Source organism: Paramisgurnus dabryanus, chromosome 23, assembly GCF_030506205.2.
Source record: "Paramisgurnus dabryanus chromosome 23, PD_genome_1.1, whole genome shotgun sequence".
Taxonomy (NCBI): domain Eukaryota; kingdom Metazoa; phylum Chordata; class Actinopteri; order Cypriniformes; family Cobitidae; genus Paramisgurnus; species Paramisgurnus dabryanus.
Genome location: NC_133359.1, coordinates 10,029,436 through 10,048,307, shown reverse-complemented (window position 1 = coordinate 10,048,307; position 18,872 = coordinate 10,029,436). Strand labels below are relative to the sequence as shown.

General features: G+C 43.3%; 1 protein-coding gene across 1 annotated transcript in view; it reads left to right on the top strand.

The window, feature by feature from the left end:
• Positions 1-18,872, top strand: part of LOC135781486 (neuroplastin-like) — a 35,713-nt gene that overhangs the window by 8,167 nt on the left and 8,674 nt on the right. Inside the window, exon 3 of the mRNA XM_073813384.1 lies at positions 3,300-3,469. Coding sequence (XP_073669485.1) covers positions 3,300-3,469 — 170 coding nt within the window. The remainder of the gene's footprint in view (positions 1-3,299; positions 3,470-18,872) is intronic.

Genomic DNA, 18,872 nt, shown 5'->3' with positions numbered 1-18,872 from the left:
CTGTACCACACAGTTGTCTTAAAGGGGACATTTTACAAGACTTTTTTAAGATGGCAAATAAATCTTTGGTGTCCTCAGAATACGTATGTGAAGTTTTAGCTCAAAATATCATATAGATAATTTATTATAGCATGTTAAAATTGTCACTTTGTAGGTGTGAGCAAAATGTGCCGTTTTGGGTGTGTCCTTTAAAATGCAAATGAGCTGATCTCTGCACTAAATGGCAGTGCCCTGGTTGGATAGTGCTTTTTTAGGGGCGATATTATTCCTTCAGACATCACAAGGGGAGGCAAATTTCAGTGACCTATTCTTCACATTTTTTAGGTTGATAGAAGCACTGAAGACCCAATTATAGCACTTAAACCTGAAAAAAGTCAGATTTTCATGATTTGTCCCCTTAAAGGTAATTTTATGCCAGGCAGCTAAGGAAACATCAAATAAAACTTTAAGATTTGAGTTTAATTATAAGATGTGATCAAACTCAAAAACTTGTTTGGTTAATGATAAATATTTTTAAAGTAGTAAATTGTATTTTATAAAAATTTTGCATAATGTGATTCTGTGAAACTATTAGGCTATAATGTACCTATAGATAAGCTTTTAGGGGGCGTGTACACCAAAGCGTTTAAATGACTGAAAACGCCAGCCAGATGCAGATTGTAGGCGCTTGTCAGCTTTTTTTAGCTGAGCGCTTTGATTTCTATGATACTTCAGTCGTTGAACGGTGTGCCTGTTGGTTGTTGTGATATTTGTCCCACCCCTCCTGCACTGTGATTGGACGGCCAAGTGAGGAGTAACAATGATGAGGTGAGTGTTTCACCCAAAGTTGAAAACTCTCAGCGCGGAAAAAACATTGAGTGCCAGCGCTCAGCGCAGGCAAAACCGCCAGCTGCTGGCGTTTTTGAAATAAAAAAACTGAAAACATACGCCGACAGCTGCCGTAAGGGGGCATGCACACCAAAGCTTTTATGCCCACGGCCGGCGTATGTTTTCAATTGTTTCCAATGGAAGTGCAGCATTTTTCAAAAAAGCCAGCAGCTAGCGTTTTTTTCTAAGCTGAAAGCCGGCGCTCTGCGGTTTTTCTACGCTCAGGGCTAAACGCAGAGAGTTGAAAAGTATTCAACTTTTGGTGAAATGCACAGCTCGTCAATGTCAGTTCTCACATGGCCATTTTCAGCCGCGTTAAAAATTTGTGTGCACGCCCCCTTATGCTGAGTTTACACCAACCGCGTTTCGGGCGTTAAAGTCACATCTACCGCGCGTGGTTTGCCGCTTGAACAATTTGGATGCATTCGCGCATGTAGAGCGGAGTAGACACGCGGAAAAAGCAAGCATTTGACGCGCGTCAGAGGCAAACTCCGCTTCTTGTGGGAGGGGCAAGTGCTATGCGGTTGTCTGTTTGCAAAATGACTGATGTTGATTGTGCATTTATCGAGAGAGTTACCAGTTTGTATTTGGTAACCTTACTATGGGGGAAAATAAATGGTGCGGGTCGATAAACGTCACGTGACTCAAAAGTGAAGTGTGTATTACAATTACCAGGTTGCCCAATGTCCTCACTGACACTCTTCCAAGCGAGGTCCTTTTTATTCCTGTCTCCTCTATAGAAATAAGAACTTGTGTCGTATAGCTCCGGGTGACTGCTTATGGACAATATCAAGCGTTGGTTGAATGAGTGACTCCGGGCGGGGCTGCCACCACAGCAGCAAGCAGGCTCTTGATTGGTTAATGCGGCGCAAAATTCCGCCAAAGTTCAAATTTTTCAACTCTGGCGTCAGCTGCAAATTCGCGTGAACTGCAAGATGCACAAAAAGCACCATTCGCGCTAACCGCGCGTACTGCGCATAACGCTCAATTCACGCCTTTCGCGCGAGCTTCACGCACGAAAGAGGCGGAAACGCGTCTTCCGCACCGAACGCCTCTTCCGCGCCGCGGGACCTCCTGACGCGCGTCAACGCGTCTTCACATTGACTTATCATTGAAATCACACGCGCTTCACGCCTCTACTGCGGTTGGTGTAAACGCAGCATTAGTCTCAGTGACTGTGTATTGATGCTTTGCATTAATCTAAATCCTGTGCACAGTGTCTGTCTGTCTCTCTTTCGCTCTCTCTCTCTCTCTCTCAACCTGACTGACTTAAGTTACATATCCGGGGCAACGAATACTCAACAAAGGCATGAACACTATACGTTTATACTCACCGGGTTGTCTACAGATGACACACACCTGAGAGTCAGACAATGTCTTGCCTGCTAGAAACACAAGCACTTGGGAAATAAGATCATGAGCCTTACAGACTCAAATTAATGCCTTTGAATATGCTTAAATCAAAACTGGGAGGACCCTAAAAAAGTTTATTTAGGAAAGATAAATGACATAGTCTTTCCTCTAATATGATTGGTTCTACATATTGTACAATTAAGCAACCCCCCTCTGTTACCAAACTTTCAGTAAATGGGTGAAAAAAACTGTCACTGGGGCGGTACCCTTTTAAAAAGTACATCTTTGTATCTAACAGGTGCATGTACCTCAAAGGTAGGTACTGGTATCTCAAAGGTCCATATTTTAAAAGAGTACCATCACAGTGACAGCTTTTTCACATTTTTTAATTTGTTATAATGATGAGCAACAATAGCAATGATGTGCAACAATGTTTCTACCCTTAAAAAAATATCTATGGTGGTGGTACAGATGGTAATACCATACATTGTCTTAAAGAGCACCTATTGTCCAAATCACGATTTTACATTTTCTTTGGTGTGTAAGTGTGTATTAGTACATGTTAACGATATGCAAAAGGTACAAACCCCAAAGTAAACAATGACGTGAGTTATCGTCTTCAACGTAAATCTCTTTTCTTGAATTACAACAAACACATGGATTGTAGGCAAAAGTTTACTTCCTGGGTTTGGTGATGTAGACAAGACCGACATTATCATAACTCCTTCCGCGTGGGACTCACAGCCTGTAAGTTAACTCCTGTTAGCATTGCATTGTGAGCGAATCTTTCAAACATGGTAAGGAGCGTCACATTTCTGCTGACGTCAGACCAATCACAACGTACAGATTAGCTGGCCAATCAGGGACACAGCGCTTTTCAAATCCGTGCGTTTCAGGAAGAGAGTGAAATCTGGAGCTACAAAAACGCAAACACATTGTATTAAACCAAATACACAAAATAACGTAATTTTTTAGCAATGAAATAGGTGCTCTTTAAAAAAAATTGTATAGCAGTACAAAAGCATGATAATACCATGTGCTAGTACCATTTAAAATATAGTATGTTTTCTTTTACACAGACTCCAAAAACCAAGGGCAGATGATGCAGGCGAATATATGTGTGTGTACCTATTTAACAAAACCACTCTAGCAAACGCCACTATTGCAAACGCCACTATTGCAAACGCCACCATTGCAAACGCCACCATTGCAATCCCCACTATTGCAAACGCCACTATTAAGGTCAAAGGTAAGACTACCTCAACATACCCTTACAACTTGGAGGCGTGTCTAATATTTGTATATACTCTTTAATCCATCCTTATATAGACAGACAACTACTCTAAACGTGAGCCATATGTATGTTGATTAGTCCAAACTGTGTAAACAAACAATGCTTTCAAAACATTGCTCTGCTTATGGACCAAACAATGACCAAACCAACATGGCAACGCTGATTCAACTTTGCTGCAGGGTTATCTGTTTGTTGACCAGTATGGAGCGAGATATGCGTCTTTATTACATGCGATAAATTAAATGATCTGAGAGAAATAAAACTATTTGAAAGAAAAAGTTATCACACTGATAGCAAAGAAGCATTTCATGAGAAAAAAAAGAATATTTGAGAGAAAAAGTTTTTATACCAATAGCAAAAAATAATAATATTTGAGACTAAAAAAAAGTTTTGAGAGAAAGTATTTTCTCATGATAGAACATAAAAAAATATAAATTTGAAATTTTTAAAATTATTGTGTATTCAATATGACCACTTAAGTTGTGATATTGAGAGACTGAGTGCATCTGTTCACTCTGATTTCAATAGCAGCTAGCTTATTATAATGGTATCAATGTTAATATTTTTATGAAAACAAAGAAACACATTTAAGTTATGATATACCACCACTGGCACGTACATGTCGTACACCATTTTGCCTGGTCACCGTAGCCCCGACGTGTGTGGCCCCCCGCGCTGCGGCAGCTAGGCGTCCCTTATTTTTCTGTACTTCCTCCATGCACACTAACGTTGGTTGAAAGTTGTACAGGAGGTTGTATATGATGAACAAGCAGTTACTCTTCAGGTGCTTTAAGGCTAGCAAGTGCAAAGGTAGAAACTAGCTCACTACTCACTAAATAAGGAGTGAATCAAAACATCCATTTGGCATTTGCAAGTTTACCTAGCATGATGCTAATTAGTGATTAGCAAGCTAATAATATAATACACATTCATTCATGAATAAGAGTACCATTTCCTTTTTTAATGTTTAATCTTCAGTGCTGTGAACTTGCTCAGCCAGCTATCCATCGAGTTGTGTGTCATCATCTGACTCAAACATTAGAGTGGCCGTGCTCAACTAAAAGCAGAGACGGCATCTATCTAGGTGAACCGAACAACGGTGTAATGATTCAGTTCGATTCCCAAGACAAGACGATGCTTACCCGACTGGCCAATAGGAATGTGGCCCCGCCCATGACACAATTTTCACAGAGAAAGCAAAATCCTGACACGAGAGCAAGAAATGGAATCGAGAGCATAGAAAAGCGTTTTGATAGAAACACTTTTTTTTGAGAAAATGTTTTCACACTTATAGCAAAAAACATATACTTGAGAGATTTTTTTCTCAGAAATAATTTAAAAAATTTCACATTTATATTTTTTATGTTCTATCATGAGAAAATACTTTCTCTCAAAACTTTTTTTTAGTCTCAAATATTATTATGTTTTGCTATTGGTATGAAAACGTTTTCTCTCAAATATTCTTTTTTTTTTCTCATGAAATGCTTCTTTGCTATCAGTGTGATAACTTTTTCTTTCAAATAGTTTTATTTCTCTCAGATCATCTAATTTATCGCATGTAATAAAGACGCATATCTCGCTCCATAACCAGCAGCAGATAGAGAAGTGTGTAGAAAACTAGTTTGGACACCTTACTTTTGTAACACAGAAATGACATGTCATCTTTAAACATAATATTTTAATCGATCGATCATTTAGCACATTAAAAATGATGGTTTATGTTTCATTTTATCTTAGTACAATGGAAATAAAGAATAGTTTTTACAAAGGAATGGTTATATGATTATATATTTTCATTTTTACATTGAAAAATTCCTTAAAGCAACACTATGTAGTTTCCATGTAAAAATGACTTACAGCTCCCCCATGTGGTTGAAAAGCGCAACAGTGCCTGGTATCAGACACTCTTCTGCAGGCAGGGGGAGGGGCGGGGCTGTGTTTCCTACCCTCCACCGCCACTTTCAGAGTGTGCTTGTTGCAGCTAGGAGGCTGCTCAGGTTGCAGCAACAGTACAATTTGTCCAGTTAAAAGTTGTTCTATCACCAAAATAATTTTAGAGACATTATTTAAATGTAAAAAAACTACATAGTGTTGCTTTAAATGCTCACATCAATGGGAATATTTCAGCATGTCAGCTACATTGGCAGCCCTGATCTTTTTTTCATCATCTATATAATAATTGTTTGTAAAGCTATCAGGCCCTTTGGTCTGTATGTGAGCTGATAAAGTCTCATGATGTTTTAGCCTATTTTGCTCAACTCTTTCTAGTTCCCTTTCAGTCGGTCACTACGACGTCACGTCGTGACCGACGAATTGGGGAACTCGCTTAGAGAGACCAATCTGCTTCGAATACTACTAAAACGCCAATGAACTTGGCATTGAGATATTTGCATAATGCTGGCGCCGCCCCGCCAGGTGCGTATATAAGCCACAGGTGCAAATATGGAAATTAGCTTTTTTCGCTTCGAAAGCCGGCATTATCTGCTACTGAGAAGCTACTCTCTGCTCTTCTGGGAACGGTTGCTGAAGTTGATTGACAAGCAGTACTGACACAGCGGACGCTCGCAGTATTCCACTGCTCTGCATCTTTTTTGTTTTGAGTTTAGTGTGTGCGTTGCCTCTCCCTGTGCGCATCATCAGCTGAGCACCTAAGAGTGATTTCCCTAAAGAGTGATACGTGAGAGCTCTGTGTCTTTTTAAAGACAGCCACTCTCTCGTATATTCGGAGATCAGCGTCCTTTTCAGGATAGCTTTTCCTCCGTGCGATCTTGGATGCGAGAAGTACAGGGATTCCAGTGACGGTCACGAGCGCTGTCTTCGTGCTATGGCATCGAGCACTCCGAGGCTGCGTTCGTGGAGAGCTTTTGCTCTCTCTGTGAGAGCATAACCCTCTTGGATTGCGGAGACGACTGTCGTTTCTACGGGAACGGCGTCCGCGCCTTTGCAGTGCTGAACGCCGCCATGGTGCGGCTGTCAAGCGCTCGCAGGACGCTCTTCGCATCACTACGCTGAGTAGGACGGAGGATGCGTCCTTCACCTACCGGCCTTCTCATCCTCAGCCGGTTGAGGCTCCGGTGGAGACTGCAGAGTCGTGTTCTGCGATTTCTGCCGAATCCACTGGACCTCCTTCTGGTCCCGTCACTTCTACAGCATCAGAGGGGTGCCCATTTTTTCCCTCCGAGGCGGAGTCTTCCCGGAGATGGCGGCCGTGCCCGCTCGAGCGGCGGAAACGGTAGAGTTGGAGGGGTTAATCCCTCTCCGCCCGAACCGTCCCGCCCACATGATTGGTACTTCGGAGCTGCCCTGGCCTCTACGGTCCTCACCTCCTGTGCCTGCCTTTCCCGACGGCACGAAGAGCTGACGTGATTTGCGGCCGTCTCGGCCGTTCAGCTTCACCCCTCATCTCCCTCACTAACGGAGCCGCTAAGGGGGGGATCCCTTCAGTTGAGCGGGGGGTTGCGATGCAGCTGCGTTCCTGGAGGGACCTCCCAACCCTTCCCTCCCGTGTTTGTATAGACAGTCGTCCGGTTACGGGCGCTGCCCATCAGGCATGCGGAGACGCGGCTTCAGCCCTGCACGCATTAACGTACTGCAGGTTCACCAAACGAGGCTTTAGAGATATACGAGGGAAGCCGCGACCTTCAGTCGTGCGATGTCCACCACAGTGTTCAAGATCGCCACCCTTGGCTATGTCTGACTTATATGACGGAACAACTTCATGAATGCTCCTGTCTCACAGACCGGCCTCTTCGGCGAGCCCGGGGAGTCGTACAGCTCCGCTGCGCAGACTGAGGCGATCTCCTAGGTCGTGCCCCGGCGGATGAGAGCTGCCCTGGTCCACCAACGCCGGCTCCTCAGTCTGCCTCTCGCCGTCCGCGTCCTGCGGCGGCCACCTCCGTTCCCCTCCTCGGACCCCATCTCGGCAGCGCAGGGGAACCGGTCGTCAGCAGCTCGCCCCGCCCGCTTAGCCGCTTCCCGTGAAAATCGGGAGTTTAAGTGGCCAGAGACGGGCGACCCGGAGTGGCAGAGGATCACTCTTCAGGAGACAGTGATTCGCTCCTTCCCCCGGTAGAGGGTCGGGTGGAAAATCCTTGGTTTGCATATGTTCCACCGGCTGTCCAGCCGGTACCCACTTAACCACACATAAGAGTGCATTCCTCTTTCCTCTCCAGGTCTCCGGAGGATCGAGAGAGCCGTGAGCGTACACCTGCTCACCCTACCTCTCCTCTATCGCCAGCGGGTGTCCTGAGGAGTCCGAGCTCTCCACTGAGCAGACCGGACCACCAGCACCCTCATCGGAGTCTGCGCTCTCCGCAGAGGAGACCAGACGACCGTCACCCTCAGCGGGCTCAGGTCAGTGTCTCACACACACATACTGTAGATGTTTATGCTGTCACAGCAGACGCACCGGCAGTATCACCTGTCTCGCTTCGCTGCCCCACCGCGGGTACTTCGGTAGTGTCGTTAATTCTCCTCGTACGGTCCCGGGATGCTTCGCTTCAGTTCCCAGCCCGTCTCGTTGGGTTTTACGCACTATCCGCCTCGGTTACGTAATACAATTACCGGCACTCCCCCAAATTCTCGGGCATTCGTTTCACTATTGTGAAGCGTCCGATGCACATGTACTGCGTGCAAAAGTCGATGTCCTGCTGGCGAAGGACGTTTCGAGCCGGTCCCTCTTACCGAGAATGATGATAGGGTTTTTCCAGCCTTTATCTCATAGTACCCAAAAATACGCGGTGGGTTACGACCGATTTATTTACGCACCGGCTCTACAAATCTGATCCTTTAGGATGATACGCCGAGGCTCGTATTTCAATATTCAGATCGGGTTGCAGCATAGACCTGTAGACGTGTACTTCATGTGTCCATCTCCCCTCGCCTTAGACCGTTTTTCGCTCTGCGTTCATGGAGTGGACATACTAATACTAAGTACACCATTCGAGCTGTCTCTCTCTCCCCGTGTCTCCATGTGCTAGTCACGGCATTTAAATCTCCGAGAGAGAGAGCGTTGTTCGCATTCTGCTTATATTTACGTCAACTATAATGGCTCGTTCTTGGCAAACGTGCGCGAACACAGAGATTTAATGCTTCAGCATCTCGCTCGTTTAAGTCATCAGGTCAGCTGGGAAAAGAGCAACTTTGCCCCGTGCAGAGGATCCTTTTCTCAGTATGGAAATAGACTCGATCGATTTATTGGCGTGTTTTACAAGAGCGCGCAACCAGTCAGTTCTGACTTGCCTCGGTTTAATTCGAGGAAGTACGCGGTCCCTCTGAAACAATTTCAGAAGCTCCTGGACATATGGCAGCAGCTGCGGCGTGACATCTGCTCGAGCTGCTTCATATGAGACCGCTTCAGCATTGGTTCTACGATCGAGTCTCGAGGAGAGCGTGGCGCAATGGCATACACCGTGTACCATTACACCTGCGTGTCATTTCTATTTTACCCCGTGGTCAGACCCAGCATTTCTGATAGCAATATATGCCTCTGAGTCGGGTCTCCTGGCATTCTGTAGCATGCGATGCCCCCAGCACGGGATGAGCAGCCACGTATGACGGGCTTGCAGTCTCAGGGGTGTGCATAGCACCCCAACTGCCGCGAGCGGTGCGCTGTATATCTGGGACTTGTACGCTCCGCTATGGAGATGCGAGGGAAGGATGTATTAGCCGACACCGACAACATTGCGACTGTTGCGTTATTTACCGTTAAGGCGGTTTTTGCGCTCTCGTCACCTGTCGCATCTCGCTCGTCATCTCCTCCTTTGGAGTCAGAAGCATCTGAGGTCCCTTCGTGCCATTCACTTTCCGGGGACGCTCAAATACAGCGGCGGACGCGCTTTCCCGAGCTGCGCGCCCCGGAGAATGGCGACTCCACCCCCAGACGGTCCAGCTAATTTGGAATAAGTTCGGTCGTGCGCAGATAGATCTATTTGCGTCACCGGACGATACCCACTGTCGCCTGTTTTATTAACTAACCGAGGACAGCCTCGGCGTGGATGTGCTGACACACTGCTGGCCGCGGGGGATGCGCAAATACGCATTCACTCCAGTGAGCTTAATCGCACAGACACTGTGCAAAGTCAGGCAGGACGAGGAGAGCCTTTTATTAGTCGTGTAAGAATTTTGATTGATCCTGACCAAAAGGTCAGCCCTTCCTGGGAACACAGCATGGATGCCCGAGAGTGCAGTGTGTGTGCCCTGTAGGTGCCGGAGGCAGCAAGGACATCAAAAGATAACTTTTTTGCAACACAACAAGTTTTCCTCCAGGACTCACGACAGGGGACCAAGACCCCCAAAACACCCCTCTCGGGAACCAGAACTTTATCTCGAATACAGGAGACTCCCTGGAGAGTTACACTTGATTTTCAAACACCACATCTCCATACAACAACAGGATTCAATGTTAATCTGTGACAATAAACAAGTAAACGTAACCTAATGTTGGGAGACAACTCCTACCTTAGAGATGTTGACCAATCACCCACTGTATGTATATTAGGCAACACCCCTGAATTTTACAACAACCAATCAGTAGCAAACTCCTATATGCTTTGTCTCTCTGGATATTTAAGGGAATGATGTAAAATGCTTCGGCGGGACTTTCAATATCGAGAAATGCACCCCCATGATGCTGTCCTGGCACAGCATCATGTATTTTTATTTTACTTTGAGGAATCTGTAACCAGATCTTCATCTCCTTACCAGGTATGCAATGGTTTTTCGTTTGTTTCGTATTTGAATTGGAATGTAAATTGGCTTCTGAATTATGTGCTACCTACCTGGTTAATAAATTGTGTTTGGATTATTCTGTGTTGTTACGAAAGTTATTGACATGATTAGTAAATTACGATGTATCCTTGTTACCGCAATGTCTGAAAATCAGGCTAGTATTACGGACCAAAATCCCAGACTAGATGGCATAGTAGTACATCAGCGGAGGATTTTGGAGATCCGACTAGCACTTGGCGTTAGTTTAAGTTAAATTAGATGCGTGGAGGCTAATTTCCTGTTTAGAGTAACAAGTAAATGTTGTCTGACCACTCTAAATCAGATGAGCCTCAGCCTCTGGTTATTTCAATATTAATCTATCTAAGTTGCATATTAAATTATGACACGATTATACAAAGCTATCATTGTAGAAGACGGTCAGTTTGTTTTATGATAGTGGTCGTGAGCCTCTGGTTAGAAATAAATATTGTAATAATTAAGTTGCACCTCTATGGGGACTAAATAAAGTATGTTCAGAGATGAGCACGCGTAAAAGGCGGCCTTCTGAACATATGGTCAAACCTCTAGCAGCGACCAAGCCTGATTCGGTTGTGATCGTGGGCCCGCATGATTATTAAATATTAATAAACGGCCGATGCGTGAGTCCAAAGCGACATGAGTAGCCGAATGAACGGATGCAATAACAAGTAGGGCTAAACAAGAATAACCAAACATCCACCCAAATTCTGTAACTGTTAAAAGTAATTCTCAATCCGATTTATATTAACATTATCTTGGAGTCAGATAATAATACAAAATTGCATAATGCCAAAACGTCATCTGCAAGCGCCGGAAAAGACAGAACGCGCTATAATCCTCGTTTGGATTCCGCCGTTGGGCCAAACGGATGGATGGGGTCATATTTGGACCCTTACAAAGTGGTGATTCCCGGGACGTGATATTCAACCAGTGAGAAAATCTTATCAAAATGTACAAAGTACGACGGATTCGATCCCTGGAGAATAAGAGTCTTTTCATGGAGCTAAAGGTTTGATCTTCTTCTATTTCTTCAGCTGATGTGGTAAGCCAATCTTTTCTTTGCCTTTTAAAAATGTTTAAGGGAATGTTTTAAACATCCCACATTTATGAAATAGGTTGTAAATATACCTAATGTTAGACTGGAAATCAAATCCGGTGGGGCCTTTAAGAATGAAATGAAACCACATTATCAAAAAATGCTGTGTAACGCTATATGAAGAATGAATTGCTTTGCTCTGTTAAGATCTTTTGTTTACGTGCCTACGGACAACAAAAGATCGTCTTTCATTGGAGTTAAATCATCCAAAATTTGTTCTGATTCTCAAACAAGGAAAACATCTAGAATCTAAATTTAAATCACCAAATTCTACACAATTGTTTATGTTGTGACAGTAAATGCACAACCTGGAAAGAGTGCCAAAATAACTTTTAACAATTGGAAAATGATGTTGGATGATTTAAACTACAATGCAATGAATGTGTTTGCATGTGAAGGGAGGACTTGGACAATTGATATGTGAAAAGCACACAGATAGTAAGATTTTTAAATGCTGCAAAAATCAGTGTACAATCTATATTTGATGAATTAAGGTAATATTGTAATCAAGCTGGAGAATGAAGGAAATGAAGGAAATGTATGAATGATTGAAGGCAGCGTTGTTGGATTTAAAAATCCCCAATGCATAGAGAAATGTAACTGAATGCTGGACATTAAGCAAGTAGGGAAATGATTTTAAATGAGTTGTTGTGAGTGAGCCTTCTAAAAGATCACCCTGGACTGAATGAGGATGAAATCAGGAAGTCATATTACAATTACAAACCTCTAATTCAATGTAGTATTCCTCCATTGATGAGATAAAATTAAGCAAAACCTAAAATTGTTGCAGGAAAATATAATGTTTTTCTAGGCCAACACAAATGGTCTTATCTCTCACTGTGAGACACCCAACTGAGATGAAAGGGCTTACCCCCACTCAGATAACGGGCTATCCATTGTTCCCAAGAGAGCACATTGTTTTTAAGAGAGACAATTGTCTGTAACCATATTTTTTCCTTCTGTAAATCAATCTCAGTGTTATTTAAGAACTTGATAAACACCAGGACTGTTAAAAGTTCTTGGCTTAGTCTTTCCCTATGAGTCTGTGAAAATTGTTTAAAGACAGTTTTGTACAGCTTTGTAGAGATGTGAAAGGCCACACAATTTTTAGTCTTGAAACTGTTGTAGGAATACATTAGCATGGACCAATGAAAATCTGTGCCTCACACCAGTCTGTCCAGGGCTGACACCTTTTCACATTCAAATATATTGATACAGGAACATCTTGCAAATTCAGACACACAAACATCAGTCTGGTAATCCTTAAGAGATCAGTAACGAATGTATTTTTAATTAATCCTGTTTTTAATATAATACAATCTACATTGTGATCAAGTTGCAATATCCATTATATTGTAATGGCCAAACAGGCCTCAGATGGTAAAACGTGGTGTATTACATGTACTATATGGAGTAACTTGCACAGGCCAAACTCACAGAATTGGTCCACCACCCAGTTTGTCAAGGAGCGGAGTACGCTGTCACGTGCTGCCATGTTTTAACACACAAAATTAATGTGACACTCATGATAGTGAACCAAATCTCCTTCACTGGAAATCTTTAACCCATTTTTTAATCCAATACAGAGGTCTATTTTAATCATTTGGTAACTAAACCTACGATAAATGCTGAACACATCAAGCAAAAGAGTCCTTTTGGGTCAGAGATCTGAAGCAGTCAAAGGTGTGATGAGCTGATGAATTGCCCACAGGTCTGACTGAACTGAGCAACTTAAAATGAAGCCATTTGAGCTTATGGAAAAGTTCTCCAGCAGAAATGGAGTTTGAATGCTCACAGCAGACAGCAAGGGTTTAAATGCTATCACAGCTTAAAGTAATATGCTGTCGGCCTACACTGCAATAGCAGTAGTCAATAAAAAAAAAAACTCTGACAAAAGGATGTAAAACTAATTTAATCTCTGAAAATAAATTTGCAAAGTAATATGACAATGGTACATCTATTCCCTAATGACTGATCACCAAAAGGAGAAATTGTACCACATGTCTTAATGCAAATTGCATAAAGGGTTAAAAACTAAATTGCTTCTCTGTTTGTCCTTTATCAGGTTGAAAGCTGTAAATCCTGGCCAGAGATTTCTGGCCACATCAAGGACAACAAACTTTGCAGAAACACAACCTAAAAGTCTGGGATCTGGGTGTGAAGAAAAATTCAAAGGCCATTTTACACCTCACTACACTATACCATCATGAATAGCGATGGCCTCGAAATTTGCAACACTAATTGTTAGAGATAAAATCCACCCATCTCCCAGTCACACAGTCACACACATACATACATGCATACGTATATACACACACACATTTTCCAACGCAATCTTGCAACATATCTGGTATAGACGTAAAGACTATCCAGACCTAAACACCATGCAACACACCACACAACACATACTTACTATTAAAATCTCAAATACCTAAACAATAATCTTACTGTTGTTGGGATACTTGTAAATCAGGGCCCATGATTTTCAACCTATCACTAACAACAGCACAAACATTGTCAAAATGATTGAACTTGAAGTGCGGGCATTTCTACTGATCAATCAAACAATTTACTCCACTCCTAAATATTTAAACGTGACTTAGTCAACAGATCACATACACCTACACACATATTTACATATCTCTACACCTGCCCATACACATAAACACATAGAAGTCCGAGATTCTGAATCTTTAAATTTATGGAATACACATACTCATACACATGCCTATACACGCATACATATACATCTACACAAAGGCACATACCTGTACACATACACATAGAAATCTAACAGATTCTGAATCTTCACTTGTACTCATGAACTCAACATGTTCTGAACATATTCTAAGTTTATCTTAGGCCTACAAGTTGTTTATGTGAGAAAATTAAGAGTATTTTTGAAAAATTAATTATAGATGTGTGCAGGTTATGATTACAACTCTATGTGTCTACTATTATTATTATTAATATTATTATATATGGACTACAATGTCCATACCTAAATCTATTATAGCAGTATAATACTATCACTGTTATCGATACACCCTATAGTATGCATAACCAAATTTTACATTTTCAGTTTTTTATTTTCACTTGACCCAATATATGCATACCTGAATGTTATTTAACACTTTCTGGTTTTTATTTTCTTTTATTTTCACATGACCCAATATGCATACCTGAAGAAGGTTATTTTTACATTTTCTGGGTTTTATTTTTATAATATGCATACCTTAATGTTATGTTTTTATTATTTTAACCTGATCTTTTGCATCCTCTTCTTGAATATCCAGAGACCAAGTACCTTTTTAATTCAGCTAAACTCCAAATACAACAGTGGGAAAGAATGATGGTAATTTTACAGATCAGATATATTTGACCCTATCGTACCACTTGCTCCTTTTACACATACACCTGGTGGGACTGGGTGTTCCGAGGGTGTGCCATTGGCAGTGCCCTGATCTTCACCTTCACCATGTTCCAGTACTGCACATCAGGCACCTTTTCTGATGTACACAGGAATCCACACACGCTGCCCTTGCCCTCAGCCCACTGCAGATACCTGTGTCCTCACCCCACTGCAGATACCTGTGCCCTCACCCCACTGCAGATATCTGTGTTCCAAAGACTCTAAAAAAAAAAAAAAAAAAAAAAAATTCTTTGCTTTGTCTGACCCCGCAGGTACCCTATTACAATTCACCTGCGGGGCCAAGCGGGGAAATACTGTAAGAATTTTGATTGATCCTGACCAAAAGGTCAGCCCTTCCTGGGAACACAGCATGGATGCCCGAGAGTGCAGTGTGTGTGCCCTGTAGGTGCCGGAGGCAGCAAGGACATCAAAAGATAACTTTTTTGCAACACAACAAGTTTTCCTCCAGGACTCACGACAGGGGACCAAGACCCCCAAAACACCCCTCTCGGGAACCAGAACTTTATCTCGAATACAGGAGACTCCCTGGAGAGTTACACTTGATTTTCAAACACCACATCTCCATACAACAACAGGATTCAATGTTAATCTGTGACAATAAACAAGTAAACGTAACCTAATGTTGGGAGACAACTCCTACCTTAGAGATGTTGACCAATCACCCACTGTATGTATATTAGGCAACACCCCTGAATTTTACAACAACCAATCAGTAGCAAACTCCTATATGCTTTGTCTCTCTGGATATTTAAGGGAATGATGTAAAATGCTTCGGCGGGACTTTCAATATCGAGAAATGCACCCCCATGATGCTGTCCTGGCACAGCATCATGTATTTTTATTTTACTTTGAGGAATCTGTAACCAGATCTTCATCTCCTTACCAGGTATGCAATGGTTTTTCGTTTGTTTCGTATTTGAATTGGAATGTAAATTGGCTTCTGAATTATGTGCTACCTACCTGGTTAATAAATTGTGTTTGGATTATTCTGTGTTGTTACGAAAGTTATTGACATGATTAGTAAATTACGATGTATCCTTGTTACCGCAATGTCTGAAAATCAGGCTAGTATTACGGACCAAAATCCCAGACTAGATGGCATAGTAGTACATCAGCGGAGGATTTTGGAGATCCGACTAGCACTTGGCGTTAGTTTAAGTTAAATTAGATGCGTGGAGGCTAATTTCCTGTTTAGAGTAACAAGTAAATGTTGTCTGACCACTCTAAATCAGATGAGCCTCAGCCTCTGGTTATTTCAATATTAATCTATCTAAGTTGCATATTAAATTATGACACGATTATACAAAGCTATCATTGTAGAAGACGGTCAGTTTGTTTTATGATAGTGGTCGTGAGCCTCTGGTTAGAAATAAATATTGTAATAACCAGAGGCTGAGGCTCATCTGATTTAGAGTGGTCAGACAACATTTACTTGTTACTCTAAACAGGAAATTAGCCTCCACGCATCTAATTTAACTTAAACTAACGCCAAGTGCTAGTCGGATCTCCAAAATCCTCCGCTGATGTACTACTATGCCATCTAGTCTGGGATTTTGGTCCGTAATACTAGCCTGATTTTCAGACATTGCGGTAACAAGGATACATCGTAATTTACTAATCATGTCAATAACTTTCGTAACAACACAGAATAATCCAAACACAATTTATTAACCAGGTAGGTAGCACATAATTCAGAAGCCAATTTACATTCCAATTCAAATACGAAACAAACGAAAAACCATTGCATACCTGGTAAGGAGATGAAGATCTGGTTACAGATTCCTCAAAGTAAAATAAAAATACATGATGCTGTGCCAGGACAGCATCATGGGGGTGCATTTCTCGATATTGAAAGTCCCGCCGAAGCATTTTACATCATTCCCTTAAATATCCAGAGAGACAAAGCATATAGGAGTTTGCTACTGATTGGTTGTTGTAAAATTCAGGGGTGTTGCCTAATATACATACAGTGGGTGATTGGTCAACATCTCTAAGGTAGGAGTTGTCTCCCAACATTAGGTTACGTTTACTTGTTTATTGTCACAGATTAACATTGAATCCTGTTGTTGTATGGAGATGTGGTGTTTGAAAATCAAGTGTAACTCTCCAGGGAGTCTCCTGTATTCGAGATAAAGTTCTGGTTCCCGAGAGGGGTGTTTTGGGGGTCTTGGTCCCCTGTCGTGAGTCCTGGAGGAAAACTTGTTGTGTTGCAAAAAAGTTATCTTTTGATGTCCTTGCTGCCTCCGGCACCTACAGGGCACACACACTGCACTCTCGGGCATCCATGCTGTGTTCCCAGGAAGGGCTGACCTTTTGGTCAGGATCAATCAAAATTCTTACAGTCGCCCCGTACTGGACGACCAGGAATTGGTTTTCAGAGTTAATGCTCCTCGCGACAGCCCCTCCCTGGCGAATTCCCCTGAGGAAGGACTTTCTTTCTCAAGGAAGGGGCACATTTTGGCACCCGCGCCCCGACCTGTGCGATTTCCATGTATGGTCGTTGAGCGCGCGCAAGGTTTAGGTGATTTATCGCAAGCGGTATCTAACACCATCGACGCGGTACAAGCACCGTCCACAAGACGGGCTTACGCGCTTAAATGAAACCCTTTTTCGTCACCTGGTGCTCTTCGCAACGCGAGGACCCCAGAGAATGCTTAACATTGTGCTTTTATATATCTTCAACACAGGTTAGATGGTAGGCTGTCACCCTCCACCATTAAAGTTGATATCGCCGCTATTTCTGCTCATCACTCGCTTGTTAACGGCAGATCAGTTGGCAGCATGATTTGGTTATTAGATTTTAAGAGGCGCTCGCAGGCTAAACCCCTCGCGCCCTCCCTCTATTCCTCCTGAGACCTGTCCATGGTGCTGAAGCCCTACTACAGGTTCCGCGTTCGAGCCTTTGCAGTCTGCGAGTCTGAAGTTTTTGTCAATGAAAACTCTGACCCTGCTAGCATTGGTCTCCGTAAGAGAGTAAGGAATTTACATGCATTCTCTGTTGACGATTCGTGCCTTCAGTTTGGTCCTGCTGTCTCACTGAGACCCAGACCAGGCTACGTGCCCAAAGTTCCCACCACTCCCTTCAGAGATAAGGTGGTGAGCTTGCAAGCGCTGCTCCCCGGAGGAGGGCAGACCCAACCATGGCTTTATTATGCCCCGTACGAGCGTTACGCAGCTACGTGGATCGCACACAAAGCCTCAGGACCTCAGACCAGCTCTTGTTTGTTATGGTGGCCAGCAGAGAGGGAAAGCTGTCACTAAGCAGAGGATGTCTCATTGGATAGTTGATACTATCGCCCTTGCTTATAATCTGCAGGGCATTCCTTGTCCATTTAATTTGAGAGCTCACTCTACTAGAAGTGTAGCCTCATTTTGGGCATTCGCTCGTGGTTCCTCGCTAACAGACATCTGCAGAGCTGCTGGTTGGGCGACACCTAATACGTTCATTAGATTTTACAGTGTTCGTGTCGAGCCTGTCTCCTCTCGTGTTCTTTCCTCGTTAGGGGAAGCACAGAGAACAGGCTCGCAGGTCGGCTTGCAGCCTCCGACTGCTGCTCCAAACTGAGCTCAGTATGGAAGGCCTTCGAGGCAAAAACGCGTAATAAATTGTTTTGCCTTCCTCCGCTGCCTTGGCAGCCTGATGTTGCGGAGCATCCGCTGCCAGCCTCTCACTAGCTGCATCCTCGCGAACCTGTGTTTGGCTCGGGCATCCACATTGCGTCCCACCGGGTTCCTTTGTGAGTATTTTTCCGTGGGGTTAATCCTACTAGCCCACGTTTCCCTCAGCAGAGAACTGCTTTGCTTACACAGCCACGGCTGTCATTTATACCTCAACTACGGTTGACTTTCGCCCACCAATAGCCCTTAACGGGGCGGTGGCTTCCGCAGCGTCCCTATACCGCTCAGATAGGGCGCTTCCCAGTCGCTGGCACTACTGTGGGGTTAAAGGAACATCTAGTGCCCGGCCTTCTGCCTTAAAACCTAATTCTCCTTATCCTTAAGTGGAACCGGAGGGCTTTACGCAGACACTGGAAGAGGTCAGCCCTCAGTGGCGTTTTGGTAGGGATTCCCAATTCGTCGGT